General features: G+C 36.7%; 1 protein-coding gene across 3 annotated transcripts in view; it reads left to right on the plus strand.

Moving 5' to 3' along the window:
- The window catches only part of MTBP (MDM2 binding protein), an 85,735-nt gene that overhangs the window by 36,328 nt on the left and 31,446 nt on the right, over positions 1-17,961 (plus strand). For all 3 annotated transcript variants that reach the window (XM_058698933.1, XM_058698931.1, XM_058698932.1), the window contains exons 12-13: positions 5,984-6,157; positions 7,564-7,671. In XM_058698933.1, coding sequence (XP_058554916.1) covers positions 5,984-6,157; positions 7,564-7,671 — 282 coding nt within the window. The remainder of the gene's footprint in view (positions 1-5,983; positions 6,158-7,563; positions 7,672-17,961) is intronic.

Raw genomic sequence — 17,961 nt, forward strand, 5'->3', positions numbered from 1 at the left:
ATACATATATATACACATATATATGTGTGTGTGTGTATATATGTATATATACATATGTGTATACATATATATGTGTGATGTGTGTATATACATATATATATATATATATATATATATATATATATATACTTGTCATTAAGTTAGAAGATTTACTTAACCAGAATATCTTACTACCCTAATCATCCTGAGATATTTTTTATTATATCAAGTGGAATATTATTTCCTCTTTACATTCATATGATTTTGTATTTTATATTGTTAAACTGTTTTATTGTTTTATTTTTATTTATTTTTAATTTTTTTAATGTTTATTTATTTTTGAGAGAGAGAGAGACAGAGCATGAGTGGTGGAGGGGCAGACAGAGAGAGGGAGACACAGGATCAGAAGCAGGCTCCCAGCCGGCAGCAGAGCCTAATGCGGGGCTCAAACCCACAAACTGTGAGATCATGACCTGAGCTGAAGTTGGATACTTAACCCACTGAGCCACTCAGGCGCCCCTGTTAAACTGTTTACAGGATTTTAAGAACCACTGAGAAACTTATTGATACAAAATATGACTTGATTTTTATTTTACTGGAATTTTGTTTGCTAAAGAAATCAATATATCTCTTCGTTAAAGTGTGTATGTTACCTGTAAACTTTGATACAATTAAAGGGCACTTGTAGTTTTGGCCTCTTTCATTTTCCCTGTATAATAGATCCAAAATGGTTGTTTGTTTTGGTGGAGAGAGGGCATGCAAGCCAATCAATCTCTTCAGAGTTAATAGTGTAAAAATAACTGATGAAACAGAAATTTTCTGTTGTAATCATTTCCCCTTATTTCTTTAGGAAGAGCTATGGGAATTGAATAACAAAGCTAATTGTAAATCTGTTACTCTCTGTGGTCTTTACATAAAAGTTATTTAATAAGCCTTCAATTAACACCTACCAAATCTGGAACATTTTTTAAATGACTGCATAATCATGGTCAGGGGAGTTCTTTAAAATAAATATTTTTCTTTTGAGGAAAATAAGATTGTTGTAATTACAGGCCTCCATGATTAAAATGCTAATAAAGGTGATGGAATTTACAATCAATGTGGAAAGGATGTCATGGGTTGAAGAGATACACATAACTTGAATTGGCAAAGTGCTGAGTTGGTAAATGAATTAAAAGTCACTATAAAAAAAAAGTCACTATAACTCTTGGCAAATCTTAGTTTCAAATGCAACTGGTAACAAGTGTTTTATCTTTCTAGTAACCTTTATTTAAATTTCTTTTCTAAAATTGATGTTTATGAACGGTATTAATGTCTGTGTTGCACACTAATTGCATAAATTTATTTTTGTACTTCCTGCATGTTTTGGAGGATAAGCTTTAAGCCACAGTATGTTCATCTGTGAAATGAACTGTTGTAATAAAATTACAGTAGTTTTGGAGCACATGGGTGGCTCAGTTGGTTAAGTATCCAATCACTGATTTCGTCTCAGGTCATGGTCTCACGAGTCATGAGGTGGAGCCCCATGTCGGGCTCCGTGCTGACATCACAGAGCTTGCTTGGGAATCTCTCTTTCTCTCTCTCTGCCCCTCCCCTGCTCCAGCTCTCTCACTCTCTCACAAAACAAATAAAACCTAAAAAAATTTTTTTAAATTACACAAATTTCTTTTTCCTGTGTGTGTGTGCGTGTGTGTGTGTGTACACACATATAGCATAATATTTTTAAGGTTTATCTTTGTTGTACTTCATACCAATACTTCATTCCCTTTTATTGCTGAATACTACTCTGTCATTTGGATGCATCACTCATTATTTATTCACACATCAGTTGACGGACACTTTAGCTGTTGATTCTTTTGAGCTGTTGTAAATAATGCTTCCATGAATATTTGTGTACATGTTTTTGCGTGAACACATATGTTTAAAATTATTTTGGATATAAACGTGAGAGTGGAATTGCTGAGTTTTGTGTTATTTATATGTTTAGCTTTTGAGGAGTTGCCTAACTTTTAAAGTAGCTGTACCATTTTATATTCCCACCAGCAGTCTATAAGAGTTCCATTTTCTCTGCATCCTTATCAATACCTGGTATTGTCTATATTTTTTGTTATATTCATCCAAGGGAGGTAAAGTGGTATCTCTTTGTGGTTTTGATTTACAGGACCTTGTTGGTTAATGGCATTGAACATCTTTACGTGCTTATTGGCCATTTGTATATATCTTTGGAGGAATGTCTATGCAGATCCTTTACTCGGTTTTTAATTGAGTTAGTTGTTTTTTTATTGTAGTTGTGGAGCTATTTATATATTCTAGATACAAATCCCTTATAAGATATATGATTTACAAATACTTTCTTCTATTCTGCAGATTGACTTTTTTTTATTAATTAGTAATATTTACTGAATAATTAGGATATGTCAATGATCTAAGCACTTTCCACATAGCATCTCGCATTTAATCGTCTTCACAGCAGCCTTGCCATATGGGTACTTCTTTTTTAAATTAATAATCTTTATTTTTTTAGAGCAGTTTTCAATACTCCACAAAATTAAGCAGAAAGTACAGTTTCCATATAGCCCATGTCCTCACAAACATGTAACCTCCCTGTTTCCAATGTTCCACCCCAATTGTACATTTGTTACAAATGACAAGCCTGCATTGACATATCATTATTACCCCAGGTCCATAGTGGCTTGACTCTTCATTATCTTGATGATGTACTTTGAAGCACAAAAGTTCTTAATTTTGGTGAAATTCAACTTTTTTTTTTTTTTTCTTTTGTTTTTTGTGCTTTGGGTCTCTTATTTAACAAACCATTGCCTAATCCAAGGTCGTGAAGATTGATGCCTTTTTTTATGGTAAGAGTTTTAAAATTTAGCTCTTAAATGTATATCTATGATCCATTTTGAATTAATTTTTGTATAATTTTTTGTATATTAATTAATCCACTGAGAGGTGGATGGGTAGGAGTTCAACTTTGTTCTTTTGCATATTGGATGTTCATGTGTTCCAAGAGCATTTGTTGAAAAGACTGTTCCTTCTCCTTCAACTTGTTTTGGCACCTTTGTTGAAAATCATTTGACTGTATGGGCGCCTGGGTGGCTCAGTTGGTTAAACGTCCAGCTTTGGCTCAGGTTAGGATCTCAGTTAGTGGGTTCCAGCCCTGCATCTGGCTCTGCACTGACATTGTGGAGCCTGCTCGGGACTCTCCCTCTCTCTGCCCCTCCCCCTCTCACACTTTCTCTCTCTCTCTCTCTCAAAAATAAATAAATAAAAATCATTTGACTGTAAATGTGAGAGTATATTTCTGGCCTCTGAATTCTGTTAATCTGTATGTCTGTCCTTATACCAGTGCCTCAGTGTCTTCTGTACTGTAGCTTTGTAGTAAGTTTTCAAACAGGGAAGTATGATTCCTCTAAGTTTCTTCACCCCTACCACACGCTCACATTCTTCTCACTTCCCTATCCTCCCAGTAATTGTAAATTAATATTCATAGTTTTAATTATTATGAGTATGTAATCACTCTTCACAGTTGAGCCATGTAATATATCTTATTTTCCTGCCCTGTGCATTATTCTGTTTTACCTAGAGTCAATGATTCTTTTTTTCTATCCAGTCACAAAGCCTTCCTCCAGTGGTAAAACTGAGTTCAGTACCTTTGAGCACATTAAGTATCCCATCAATCATGTATATGTAAGAAATCTCTTCCAGATCTATATAACCTGCCTAATCCAGATTAGTTGGTTTTACTCTCTAGATTTGTTCCATAGCTTTGGGTTTAAAAGACTATTTTTTCATCATCATAGAAATTTCTTTTGCCCTTTCTTTTTTGGTGCCTGGATCCTTTAATCTTCCTGTTTCTTTCTTTTCTCCCCCATTTTGGTGGAGCATATTTTCTAAAATCTTCCTGAAATTTTGAAGGTATTGCTCCATTATGTTCCAGCTTTTAGTGCTGTTGTTTATAATTCTAGTGCTGTTCTCATTCTTGATTTTTTTTTTTTTAATAGGAAGCCCATATTTTCACTGGAATTTTGTAGAACCTACTTGTTCTTAGTCTTCTGAATTTTCATGATGATGCACTTTAGTGGGTCTGTTTTTGTTCTTTTTTGGGCTCTCAGCATGCCTGGAAGCTTGTCTTTTTACTGGGGAAAATGTTCTTAAAATTATTTTGTTGATAATTTCCTTTCCTCTGGTTTTTTTTTTTTTTCTCACTTCTGTTACTCTTGTTTAGATGTTACTCCTGGTTTGTGTGTCTGTCTCTTTTTCTCTTCCTCTACTATTTTCCATTTCTTTGTCTTTTTACTCTACATTCTGTAGATTCACTGAACTTTTTCTTCTAACCTTTTAGGTGAAATATAGGTCTGTGCTTTCTTATTTTTCATTTCCACGAGCTCTATATTATTTAATGTTCTTACAATTTTCTGTTCTTATTTAATGGATACAGTATCTATTCTGAGGATTCTAGTGACCTGATTGGATGTTTGGTTTAGGTGTGTGTGTGTGTGTGTGTGTGTGATTTCTTTTTACTGCATATTCTTTGTTTCCTGCAAGTCACTTGTTTTCTGTTTATTTTGGCATCTGGTTTTCATACTAACAACTTTCCTTGAGGTCCTATGATGTTTGGCTGCCTGCTCACATTTAAGAGATAGTACCAGAAAACTTATGGGAAAATTTGGATGCATGGCTGTAGCTTGTTGACTGTGATCTTCATTTTAGGGTGATCGCAACGGGGAACCTAGCTGACACCAACATTGGCATTCTTTAGTCTTTCCTCTAGGACTGACCGTATTTCCAAAAGAAAGCTCAATTCTGTTATCTAGCTTCCAAAATTCTAGAAGTCAGGTAGATAGAGAAGGGTAAAAGGTCTCAATATTCAGTATACAAGTACTTACTTAATGCACTGATAATTAACTCTAACCATACTCTCTGTCCAGTAGCTCTCAGGCCAGAGGCAGCTTGTGTTACTTTCTCCAGGGAGTAAACCACTAGACTTCTGGGCTGGGGACAGGACAATCATGTGCCTCAATAGAATACAGAGTGGTCAGGATGCCAAACTGCTTCTCACAGACTTCGACCTGTTTTCCTGTTTCACCTTCACGTTGCTTCCAGTGCCATCTGGGACCATCATCCCAGAGTCTTGTCAGGGTTTGTGGTATAAATTATGTTGCTTCTAAGCTTTCTCCACTGTTTATCTTTTCTCAGCTTCCTCAGTAGTCTGTTACCAATTATTCATCTGCTTCCTGCTTTTAAAATCAGTTGTTGTTGTCTCTTCTATCAGATATTAGTCCTTGTAGATTTGTGCTATTTAAAAAATCTCTTTATTCTCATTTTGTGGAATTTCAGGAGACGGTGAAAATAAATGCTTATTTCTAATTCACCATCTTCAACAAAAAGGGACTCTACTTCTATTTTTAATCTCAAAGGCTTCGCAGTTTTTCTTTGACCTTCGCTATAACCCTCACTTGATTTGTTTTTAAAATATACAAGAAGCTGTCTTAACTGACCTTCACATAACTGGCGGGCCAGATTAATGAATGCTCTCCATTCCCTCTGTAAAATACATTATGGATGCCCACTGCAAGGACCAAAAAGCTACCCTGAAGTGTATCTGTGCACTTCTGCTCCCACCACCTGAATTGTGTGTGCTCGCAGGGGTCAGTTTATTCCATTTTAAAGAAATAGAAGCTGGAAATAGTAGTTGATACATTATAGTGGGGTCATAGAAGAAACACACCATGGAACTCTAGTAGGCCATATCAAAAGCTAATGAATGAATACAGAGTTTAATTTAAAGTACAGTGTTTATGCTTTGCATCCTTTTTGTTACGATTCTCTGCTTTCATTTTTCTGAGTTAAATGGACAAGTGCTACCCGAAATGTATTGCATAACGGCTTGTTTTCAAATAACATAGAAAGTCATTATACCCTATGGGTCAAATGTATGCTTCTGTGGTGTTGCATGCTGAATTTTCACATACTTCACAAGATAGTTGTTTTTGCTTAGTTCCAGATGTTGAAGTGAAAGGTGAGTGCTCCAGCTATTACCTCCTGTTACAAGGTGCTGGCAAGAGAAAATGTAAAGCCACCTTGATTCACTCAGCCAACCAGATCAATGGCTCATTTGCACTCCGTTTCATTCATGGAAAGATGAAAGCAAAGACAGAAGAAGCCAAACTGAGTAAGTGTTGATTTCAGGTGGAAAACATTTTATATTTGTTTGTATATGTAGTTAAACCTTATGTGGTTTTTAGGGGGCGCCTGCGTGGCTCAGTCGGTTAAGCGTCCGACTTCGGCTCAGGTCACGAACTCACGGTCATGAGTTCGAGCCCCGCGTCGGGCTCTGGGCTGATGGCTTGGAGCCTGGAGCCTGCTTTAGGTTCTGTATCTCCCTCTCTCTCTGCCCCTCCCCCCTTTCATGCTCTGTCTCTCTCTGTCTCAAAAATAAATAAACGTTAAAAAAAATTTTTTTTTTTAAAACAAAAAAAAACCCTTATGTGGTTTTTAATGAACTTATTTTCCCCAAACTCCATTTCGCTCTCAATTTACCTTTTATTTCAAACACACAATAGCATATTTGAACAATTTAGAGTCTGTACTCTAAATTAAGCCCCTTTTCATTCTTCCTAGTAAAATTTAGTAGGTCAGACTTAAGTGCTAAATAGGAAATTTTCAGTGTTTTCCACCTTACACACATATTATTTTTCTACAATTTATATTTCATTTTTACTTCCTCTCAAGAGTCTTAGTCTGTTTTATTGCCCATCTTTTTTTTTTTCTTTTCATTTTCTACATTTCGATTCTCCATCCCTGTATGACAAACCACTCCAAATTTAGCTTCAAAATGCCTATTTATTATTATGTTTTGTAGTCCTGTGGGTTGGCTGGGCACAGCCGATGGTTCTATTTTGAAGTCCCACTTAGAGCTGAGACTCCATCCACTTGAAGACTTTGTGCAGCTTGTTGTATAAGACAGCTTCTTCAGCCACATGTTTGGCTCCTGGATTAGGATGACGGAGCAGATGAGACGGGTTAGGATGACGTTCTCTTCACAGGCCCTTTTCTCATAGCCAGTGAGCTTCCTCACGACACTTTAGTCTCAGGGTAGTCTGATTTCCTACATGGTTGCCAACTTTTCTTAGAGCAGTTGTTCTAAGAAGCCTCAGGGTTTTTTGACCTAGCCTAGAAGTCATTCACTGTCCCTTTTACCATAGTACCTTACTGATTTCATAGGGTTAGCCTGGATTCACTGTGGAAAGACTACACAGCAGGTAAACAGGAGTAGTTTGTTGGGAGCATCTTTAGACACTGGCCGGCTTGAGTAGCTGACCTGTAAAAGAAAATGTGATGGAAGAAATTCTATTCTGCTACCTAAATTCCCTCAATTTAAGAGGTTGGTTAGAGTTTAAAATGTAAAATAATTTAGTATGCTTAATTTCTGCATCTTAATTATTATTTATTTTGAAATAAGCAAGACAGATGAGTAATTGACTTGTTTTTTAAAATTATGTAATAACACTTTCCTGGGAACTCAATATTATTGTCATAGAACATCTTTAATACTGACTTTTTTTTTTTATTTCTCAGGCTTTCCTTTTGACTTCTTGTCACTTCCACATTTTTCTGGGGAGCAACTTATACAGAGAGAGAAACAGTTAACTAATGTCCAGGCTTTGGCTTTGAAAGAATGTCTGAGTAAGTAATGGTTTGTACATTTCATTAAATGTTTACTTGTTAGAAATAATGCATTGTTATTGTTGTACTTTTTTTTAATTTCATTTTTAAAGTTTATTTAATTTATTTATCTTGAGAGAGTTAGAGACAGCACGACTGCGGGAGGGAGGGAGAGAGAGAATCCCAAGCATCTCTGCACTGTCAGCACACAGCCTGATGCGGGGCTTGCACCCATGAAGCTGTGAGATCATGACTTCAGCCAAAACCAAGAGTCGGACACTTAACCGACTGGGCCACCCAGGCACCCTTCACACTTTTTCTCACATTCTTTGCCTTTTAGGTATAATGCTCATTTGTAGAACTAGTCTTGGTAGGGTAATGCAGAGTAGAAATGGTCTGCAACTTTTTTCCCACCAGACTTAGAATCTTTGTGTTTTATTCGTACATCTCTGTTAACATTCATAAAAACATTTCTTTAGGAAAATTTGGTATCTCATTCCCTTTAGCTATATATTGGAAAAGATACCTAACTTTTATCCTGATTGCTATAGACCTTCATTTTTATTTTACATCCAAGTTAGTTAGCATATAGTGCAATACTGATTTCAGGAATAGAATCTGGTGATTCGTCCCCTACATATAACACCCAGTGCTCATCCCAACAAGTGTCTTCCCTCATGCCCCTTGCCCATTTAGCCCATCCCCGCACCCACAACTCCTCCAGCAACCCTCTGTTCTCTATATTTAAGAGTCTGTTATGTTTTGTCCCCCTCCCTGTTTTTATATTATTTTTGCTTCCCTTCCCTTATATTCATCTGCATGGTATCTTAAGTACCACATATAAGTGAAGTTATATGATATTTGTCTTTCTCTGACTACTTTCGCTGAGCATAATAGCCTCTAGTTCCATCCACATAGTTGCAAATGGCAAGATTTCATTCTTTTTGATTGCCGAGTAATACTGTATGTATAGACGCGCACACACACACACACACACACACACACACACACACACACACTACATCTTTATCCATTCAGCTGTCGGATGGACATTTGGGCTCTTTCCGTAATTTGGCTATTGTCAATAGCACTGCTGTAAACATTGGGGTGCATGTATCCCTTCAAAACAGCATACCTGTATCCTTTGGATAAATACCCAATAATGTAACTGCTGGGTCATAGGATAGTTTTAGTTTTAATTTTTTGAGGAACCTCCATCCTGTTTTCCAGAGTGGCTGCACCAGTTTGCATTCCCTCCAGCAACGCAAAAGAGATCCTCTTTCTTTGCATCCTCACCAACGTCTGTTGTTGCCTGAATTGTTAATGTTAGCCATTCTGACAGGTGTGAGGTGGTATCATTGTGGTTTTGATTTGTATTTCCCTGATGATGAGTGATGTTGAGCATTTTTTCATGTATCTATTAGCCATCTTGATGTCTTCTTTTGAAAAGTGTCTCCTCATGTCTTTTGCCCATTTCTTCACTGGATTATTTGTTTTTTGGGTGTTGATTTTGATAAGTTCTTTATAGATTTTGGATACCTACCCTTTATCTGATATGTCATTTGCAGATATCTTCTCCTGTTCCTTCAGTTGCCTTATAGTTTTGCTAATTGTTTCCTTCACTGTGCAGAAACTTTCTATCTTAATTAGGTCCCAGTAGTTTGTTTTTGCTTTTCTTTTCCTTGCCTCCAGAGACATGTTGAGTAAGAACTTGCTGTGGCCGAGGTCAAAGAGGTTTTTGCCTGCTTTCTCCTCCAGGATTTTGATGGCTTTCTGTCTTACATTTAGGTTTTTCATCCATTTTGAGTTTATTTTTGTGTATGGTGTAAGGAAGTGGTCCAGGTTCATTCTTCTGCATGTCGCTATCCAGTTTTCCCAACATCATTTGCTGAAGAGACTGTCTTTATTACACTGGATATTCTTTCCTACTTTGTCAAAGATTAGTTGGCCATATGTTTGTGGGTCCATTTCTGGATTCTTTATTCTGTTTCATTGATCTAAGTATCTATTTTTGTGCCAGTACCATACTGTCTTGATGATTACAGCTTTGTAATACATCTTGAAGTCCGAGATTGCCTCCAGCTTTGCTTTTCTTTTGCAGTATTGCTTTGGCTATTTAGGGTCTTTTCTGGTTCCATACAAATTTTAGGATTGTTTGTTCTAGCCTTATGAAGAATGCCGGTATTATTTTGATAGGGATTCCATTCAATATGTAGACTGCTTTGGGTACTATCGACATTTTAACAATATTTGTTCTTCTAGTCTGTGAGCATGAAGTATTTTTCCATTTTTTTGTGTGTCTTCTTCAGTTTCTTTCTTAAGCTTTCTATCGTTTTCAGTGTATAGATTCTTCTCCTCTTTGGTTAGGTTTATTCCTAGGTATTTTTATGGTTTGGTGCAATTGTAAATGGGATCCATTCCTTGATTTCTCTTTCTGTTGTTTCATTATCGGTGTATAGAAATGCAACTGATTTCTGTGCGTTGATTTTATATCCTGCAACTTTGCTGAATTCATGGATCAGTTCTAGCAGTTTTTTGGTGGAATCTTTTGGGTTTTACATATAGAGTATCGTGTCATCTGTGAAGAGTAAAAGTTTGACCTCCTCCTGGCCAATTTAGATGTCTTTTATTCCTTTATGTTGTCTGGTTGCAGAGGCTAGGACTTCCAATACTATGTTGAATATTGGTGGCGAGAGTGGACATCTGTGTCATGTTCTTGACCTTAGGTGGAAAGCTCTCAGTTGTTCACCATTGAGGATGATATTAGCAGTGGGTCTTTTGTATATGGCTTTTATGATCTTGAGGTACCCTTCTATCCGTACTTTCTTGAGGGCTTTTATCAAGAAAGGATGTTGTATTTTGTCAAATGCTTTCTTTGCATCTATTGAGAGGATCATATGGTTCTTGTCCTTTCTTTTATTGATGTGATGTATCACATTGATTGACTTGTGGATATTGAACCAGCCCTGCATCCAAGGTATAATGGTGAATAATGCTTTTAATATATTATTGGATCTGGTTGGCTAATATCTTGTTGAGAATTTTTGCATCCATGTTCATCAGGGAAATTGGTCTGTAGTTCTCCTTTTTAATGGGGTCTTTGGTTTTGCAATCAAGGTAATGCTGGCCTCATAGAATGATTTTCGAGGTTTTCCTTCCATTTCTATTTTTTGGAACAGCTTCAGAAGAGTGTTAATTGGATTCTTGTTTTGGGGAGATTTTTTATTACTAAATCAATTTCTTTACTTGTTATGGGTCTGTTCAAATTTTCTGTTTCTTCCTGTTTCAGTTTTAGTAGTTTATATGTTTCTAGGAATTTGTCCATTTCTTCCAGATTGCCCAATTTATTGGCATATAATTGCTCATAATATTCTCTTATTATTGTTTGTATTTCCACAGTGTTGGTTGTGGTCTCTTCTCTTTTGTTCTTGATTTTTCTTTCTTTCTTTCTTTCTTTTCCTTTTTTTTTTTTTTTTTTTTTGATCAGACTGGCTAGGGGTTTATCAATTTTGTTAATTCTTTCAAAGAATCAGCTTCTGGTTTCATTGATCTGTTGTACTGTTTTTTTTGGTTTTGATAGCATGGATTTCTGCTCTAATCTTTATTGTTTCCTGCCTTCTGCTGGCTTGGATTTTATTTGCTGTTCTTTTTCCAGCCCTTTAAGGTGTAAGCTTAGGTTGTGTATCTGAGACCTTTTTTCCTTCTTTAGGAAGGCATGGATTATTATATACTTCCCTCTTTTGATGCCTTTGTTGCATCCCAGAGGTTTTGGGCTGTGGTGTTATCATTTTCATTGGCTTCCATGTACTTTTTAATTTCCTCTTTAACTTCTTGGTTAGCCCATTCTTCATTCTTTAGTACAATATTCTTTATTCTTCAAGTATTTGTTGTCTTTCTAAATTTTTTCTTGTGGTTGACTTCAAGTTTCATAGCATTGTGGTCTGTAAATATGCATGCTATGATCTTGATCTTTTTGTACTTGCTGAGGGCTGATTTGTGTCCTGGTATGTGATCTATTCTGGAGAATATTCCATGTGCACTGGAAAAGAATGTGTATTCTGCTGCTTTAGAATGAAATATTCTGAATATATCTGTTAAGTCCATCTGGTCCAGTGTGTCATTCAAAGCCATTGTTTCCTTATTGATTTTCTGCTTAGATGATCTGTCCATTGTTATAAATGGGGTGTCGAAGTCCCCTACTATTATGATATTCTTGTCAATGAGTTTCTTTATGTTTCTGATTAATTGATTTATATATTTGGGTGTTCCACATTGGGAACATAAATGTTTACAATTGTTAGATCTTCTTGGTGGATAGACCCCTTAATTATGATATAATGCCCTTCTTCATCTCTTGTTACAGTCTTTATTTTAAAATCTAGGTTGTCTGGTATAAGTATGGTTACTCCAGCTTTCTTTTGGCAACCAGTAGCATGATAGATGGCTCTTCATCCTCTTATTTTCATTCTGAAGGCGTCATTAGATCTAAAATGGGTCTCTTGTAAACAGCATATAGATGGATCTTGTTTTCTTATCAATTCTGTTACCCTGTATCTTTTGATTGAAGTGTTTGATTGGAGTTTTTAGTCCATTGACATTTAGAGTGAGTACTGAAAGATTTGAACTTCTTGCCATTGGGTTAGGCACTCCTATAGAGTTAGGAGTTTCTGGTGGTGTTTTCTGGTACTTTCTAGTCATTGTTGCTTTTGGTCTTTTTTGTTTTCTTTCGTCTTTTCCCTCAGAGAGTCCCCGTTAAAATTTCTTGCAGGTCTGGTTTACTGGTTACCAACTCCTTTAGTTTTTGTTTGTCTGGGAAACTCTTTATCTCTCCTATTTTGAACGACAGCCTTGCTAGATAAAGAATTCTTGCCTGCATATTTTTCTGGTTTAGCATGTTGAATATATTCTGCCACTCCTTTCTGGCCTGCCAAGTTTCTGTGGATAGGTCTGCTGTGAACCTGATCTGTCTTACCTTACAGGTTAAGGACTTTTTTCCCTTGCTACTCTCATAATTCTTTGCTTGTCTGTGTATTTTGTGAATTTGACTGGTATCCCTTGCTGATGGTCGTTTTTTGTTGATTTTGATGTCCGTGTCTTTCTCCGTGTTAGGAAACTTTTCTGCTATGATTTGCCCACATAAACCTTCTACCCCTTTTTCTCTCTCTTCATCCCTCCAGGACCTCTATGATTCAGATGTTATTACTTTTTAATGAGTCACTGAGTTGTCTAATTCTCATATTGTGCTCTGTTGCCTTAATTTCCCTGTTTTTTTCTGTTTCACTGTTCTCCATAAGTTTGTCGTCTCTATCGCTGATTTGCTGCTCTGCTTCATCCATCCTTGCTGCCGTGGCAACCATTCAAGATTGCACCTCAGTATCGCATTTTAAATTTTGTCCTGACTAGATTTTACTTCTTTTATGTCCAGAAAGGGACATATGATTCTATGCTTTTTCAACCCCAGCTGGTATTCTTATTATCGTGATTCTAAATTCAGGTTCAGACATCTTTCTTATATCTGTGTTAATTAAGTCCCTGGCTGTCATTTCTTCCTGTTCTTTGTTTTGGGTAAATTCCTGCCGAGTTCTGTGGCTCAAGTTAATGCAGATTGTTGTGTTAATCCTCAGATCAATTTTCTAGGTGTGCAAAATGGTTTTGTGATGATTTGGCTGCATTTCAGAACGAGAGAAACAGAACTTCCATGCTGCTCTGCCATCTTACCTAACTTTAACTTTTGTCTCTAGACCTTTTTATAAAATTTCTTGTTATATATTTTTGGTTGTAACAGGAGGATAGAGACTGCAAATAGAAAGAAATGCAACTACAGAGAAATTACTGTTACCTTGAGCATTGATTCTTTAACCATTGAGACTTTAACCATGACTGTTAATAAAAATTCATTTTGGGGCACCTGGGTAGCTCAGTTGGTTGAGCATCCGACTTCGGCTCAGGTCATGATCTCACGGTCTGTGAGTTCGAGCCCCGCATCGGGCTCTGTGCTGGCATCTCAGAGCCTGGAGCCTGCTTTCGATTCTGTGTCTCCCTCTCTCTGCCCCTCCCCTGCTCATGCTCTGTCTCTCTCTCTGTCAAAAATAAATAAACATTAAAAAAAAAATTTAAAAAAAAATTCATTTCATATACTGAGTGAAGTTAGCTTTATGGATTTTTCTTATTCAGGAAAGTAACACTTTTTCCAATGGTCATAGTTTAAGGTTTTACTTCTATTACTAAATGTTAACTTAATATCAGTGTTAACATTCATTAGTCATCTATCAGTCTTATTCATTAGTACCTAATATGAGCTTATTTTAAACTAATTGATGAAGAATTTTTAAGAAATTGACTCAAATTGTGAGGCCTCATTAGTTGCATATAGAAAAAATGTGATATTAGAATTAAGTGGATATAGTATAAAATAAAAAGTATCCATTCTTTTCTTTTTTTTTTTTTTTAATTTTTTTTTAACGTTTATTTATTTTTGAGACAGAGAGAGACAGAGCATGAGCGGGGGAGGGTCAGAGAGAGGGAGACACAGAATCTGAAACAGGCTCCAGGCTCTGAGCTGTCAGCACAGAGCCCAACGCGGGGCTTGAACTCACGGACCGTGAGATCATTACCTGAGCCAAAGTCGGCCGCTCAATCGACTGAGCCACCCAGGCGCCCCACCATTCTTTTCTTTAAAAGCATTTAAAAAACATCTTGAATTCAGTAGGCTGTTTTATTCAATGAAAAATAATTTTAGAATACTTCGTCTCAATTATTCTGTAAGAGTTACCTACTTTTTCAGTTGGACAAATCAGGGTAATTCTGTAGTCTTAAACTCCAACCACTGATTTATTTTTTTAATTGTATAGATGATATTAGCTCAAGGAAAATACAGTTAGAAAGGCAAATCAGTTTCAATAAAAAGTAGTACATGTTACAACCAAGGGAAAAAAAATACTGGAATCGTATGGTTGTGGCTGGAAAACCCCTATTTCAAACATCAGCCTACAGTAATCCTCACTTCTTAACTTTGTTCTGCCCCTGCTAATTCCCTCTTCAGGCCCTACTTTCTTACCATGGGCCTTCTGCAGCTCTTTAAAATTCTGTTCCCTCCATATCTCCCCTCTCCATCGTTGCGTCTCTTCCTTACCCTTTCAACCAGAAAGATTGCCAGAGTGGAATAGGCAGCTCTCTGAAGCTGATGCATTTCTCCTTTGGGTAGGAAGAGTTAACCCCCCTGTTTGGGCCAGAAGGGAAATACTAAAAGCTATACCTAGACTGCTGCCTGCAGGTATGATTGGAAGCTCTGGGTGGGGGTTGGGGGAAGAGCAGACAGAAGTACGGAATAAATGCTGAAAATGTAGAAGGGCCACGGGCAGCTGAGCTGTGCCAGCCATAGCTGTAAAGATGCCACAGCTTTGGGTGAAGTGCAAGGATGGTGGGGAGCCTGAAGCTGAAGGAAGCCATATAGCTAGTAGCTGCTAGAGAAACCAGCTCAGAGCATATCCAGGAAATGACCAATTTGCAATCCAAAGCATGAAATCGATGAATATTAATGATCCAGTTAATTTATGATGGAAATACTTGCTGAACCAATCTCTCCTGTACCCAGAGTCAATACTGGTTTAAAAATTTGGGGTAAAGATGCATCTTTTCAGAACTCCTGTATCTCTAAAGACAAGAAAATGACAGCAGAACAAAGTTTCTAATGTAAAATGTCTGAGTGTATTTCAGTGACTTTCAAAGAAGTGAAATATAAATATAAAAGTATCAAAAGTAGTATAGTTAATTAATTTACACATGGTGAAAACTAACGTAATAGGAGCAGCTTTCTTTGGGAAAAAATCAACAATTCAGTATCAATACAAAGATTATAGCCTTTGCTGAAAAACAAAAAGTTGTTCTGGAAGATTTTTTCAAAATTATCAACAAGACATAGAGTAGACTTATAATATCCCCAGTGGTTCTCTGACTAGTACTGGATCAGAGAGAGTAACTGGAAGAGTTTACACAAAAATACACATGCATTAATTGAGACACTTTGTTTTTTACAATAACACAAAAGTCAAATAAAATTTCTGTTTTGGTTTAGTTTTTTAATAATTACTTCAGTAATTTTATTTATTTTTAAAATTATACTTAATACTATTAGAATACTTACAATTTTATAATTCATGTTTACTTGATTTTTTGTAACTTTTAGCTTCTTGCATTGGGAAGTATTAAATATCTTATTTCACTAATTTTTAAAGCAACAATTTAGGAATGCTGGACAATTTTTATTTATTTTTATTTTTATTTATTAAAAAAAATTTTTTTTTTTAATGTTTATTTATTTTTGAGACAGAGAGAGGCAGAACAGAGGAGGGGCAGAGAGAGAGGGAGACACAGAATCCAAAACAGGCTCCAGGCTCTGAGCTGTCAGCACAGAGCCTGAGGCGGGGCTCGAACTCACGGACTGTGAGATCATGACCTGAGCCGAAGTCGGACGCTTAACCGACCAAGCCACCCAGGCGCCCCATGGACAATTTTTAAATAAGATTGTTCAGTATGATACAAGACAAATGCCAAAACAGCAACAGTCTTGTCATTTTGCTCCAGTACTGCGGCCATTACTTTGAGTTTCCCACTTCTTTTTTAAATTTATAGAACCTAGTAGAAAGCTGATTAACACTCAGTCTCTGGTACTTTTGAATATTCTGGTCTATATTTTTTCTTTAGTAAATACTAAGTTATTGCTATCTTTTTTTATGAATAGCATTCTTTTGCTGATTCATTTTTAGGCTTCAGTCCAATATTTTTCTCCCTAAACTTTTGACACTTGTGTGCAAACTCATTTATGCAGAGATTTTTTGTATAGGTAAATTATGCTGCTCATAATCCTGTTAAACTTCATCTGTTCCCTCTTCCTATTTCTCAGTCCTCAAGGCCAGAAGGAGTTCTACCCTGCTCTCAAGATAGCCCAACGTTGTAATGTAATTGACTGTTTTAATAAGCATGGGACAGGTTCATGATTTAAGTTTATTTTTAATGTCAATAAAAATGTAGAGCTAAATTCTGAGCATATTACCTATTGTGCATCTTTCCTGTGAAAACAAACCACTGATAACTTTTAATTTTAGAATGACTCCCAGCAGATTGTGCAAAAAATAAAAAGAAATAAAGCTTTTTATTTCTTACTAAGAAGTTGTAATAACAGCAGCATATTTTATAATCTTACTTTACCATTACTAATGTTCTTGAGTGCAGGAACCACCTTGGATAACAACTGGAATGATCCTAGCAATATCCACGTTGGTAGGGTGGGATTTTGCAGAGACATTGTTGTAAAGCTGATGTTCTCAAGTAGAATCTTTAGACCGGCTACTTTCTTCTTAGCCTACTCTCTTACATTATTTATGTGTCGACCTCATGTGATAATGTTCTGGACTTTAATCCTCTGTGTCCAAGAGCACAGCACAGTGCTTTGTAGACGACAAACTCCATAAATGTTGAGTTGAATTCTATGAATTTACAATTTACTATTACAGAAGAAAATGCTATTAGTTCAGAAGTGTTTTAAAAATGTAATATTTTCGGGGCGCCTGGGTGGCGCAGTCGGTTAAGCATCCGACTTCAGCCAGGTCACGATCTCGCGGTCCGTGAGTTCGAGCCCCGCGTCAGGCTCTGGGCTGATGGCTCGGAGCCTGGAGCCTGTTTCCGATTCTGTGTCTCCCTCTCTCTCTGCCCCTCCCCCGTTCATGCTCTGTCTCTCTCTGTCCCAAAAATAATAAAAAAAAAAACTTTAAAAAAAAAAAAAAAATGTAATATTTTCGGTGCGCCTGGGTGGCTCAGTCAGTTAAGTGTCCAACTCTTATTTTGGCTCAGGTCATGATCTCATGGTTCAGGAGACCGAGCCCTTCATTGGGCTTTGAATTGATAGCATGGAGTCTGCTTGAGATTCTCTCTCTCCCTCTTTCTGTGCCCTTTCCCCACTCACCCTCTCTCTCTCTCAAAAGAAATAAACCTTAAAAAAATGTAATGTTTTGACAAAAGTAATACATGGGTATCGTTTAAAATGCAAATGGTATTGAAAACTTCATGTAGAAACCAGCAATACTCTCCCTTTTCCTCCCCATCTTTCAGTCTTTGTCTGTAGACAGCTACCCTCCACTCTGCCAACTGGTTTTCCTAACATTTCCTCTAGTTTTTTAAGTAATGTGCGTATGCTATTTTTTGATTTGCCAGTTTCAGACATTATCTTGGCATCTAACACAGAAGATAAAGACTTAGCTTTCTCATATCACCTTTGCTTTCTCTTTCCACCCTTTACAGTGAAGTCATGAATTT

The sequence above is a fragment of the Neofelis nebulosa genome, chromosome 14 (assembly GCF_028018385.1).
Source record: "Neofelis nebulosa isolate mNeoNeb1 chromosome 14, mNeoNeb1.pri, whole genome shotgun sequence".
Classification (NCBI taxonomy): Eukaryota; Metazoa; Chordata; class Mammalia; order Carnivora; family Felidae; genus Neofelis; species Neofelis nebulosa.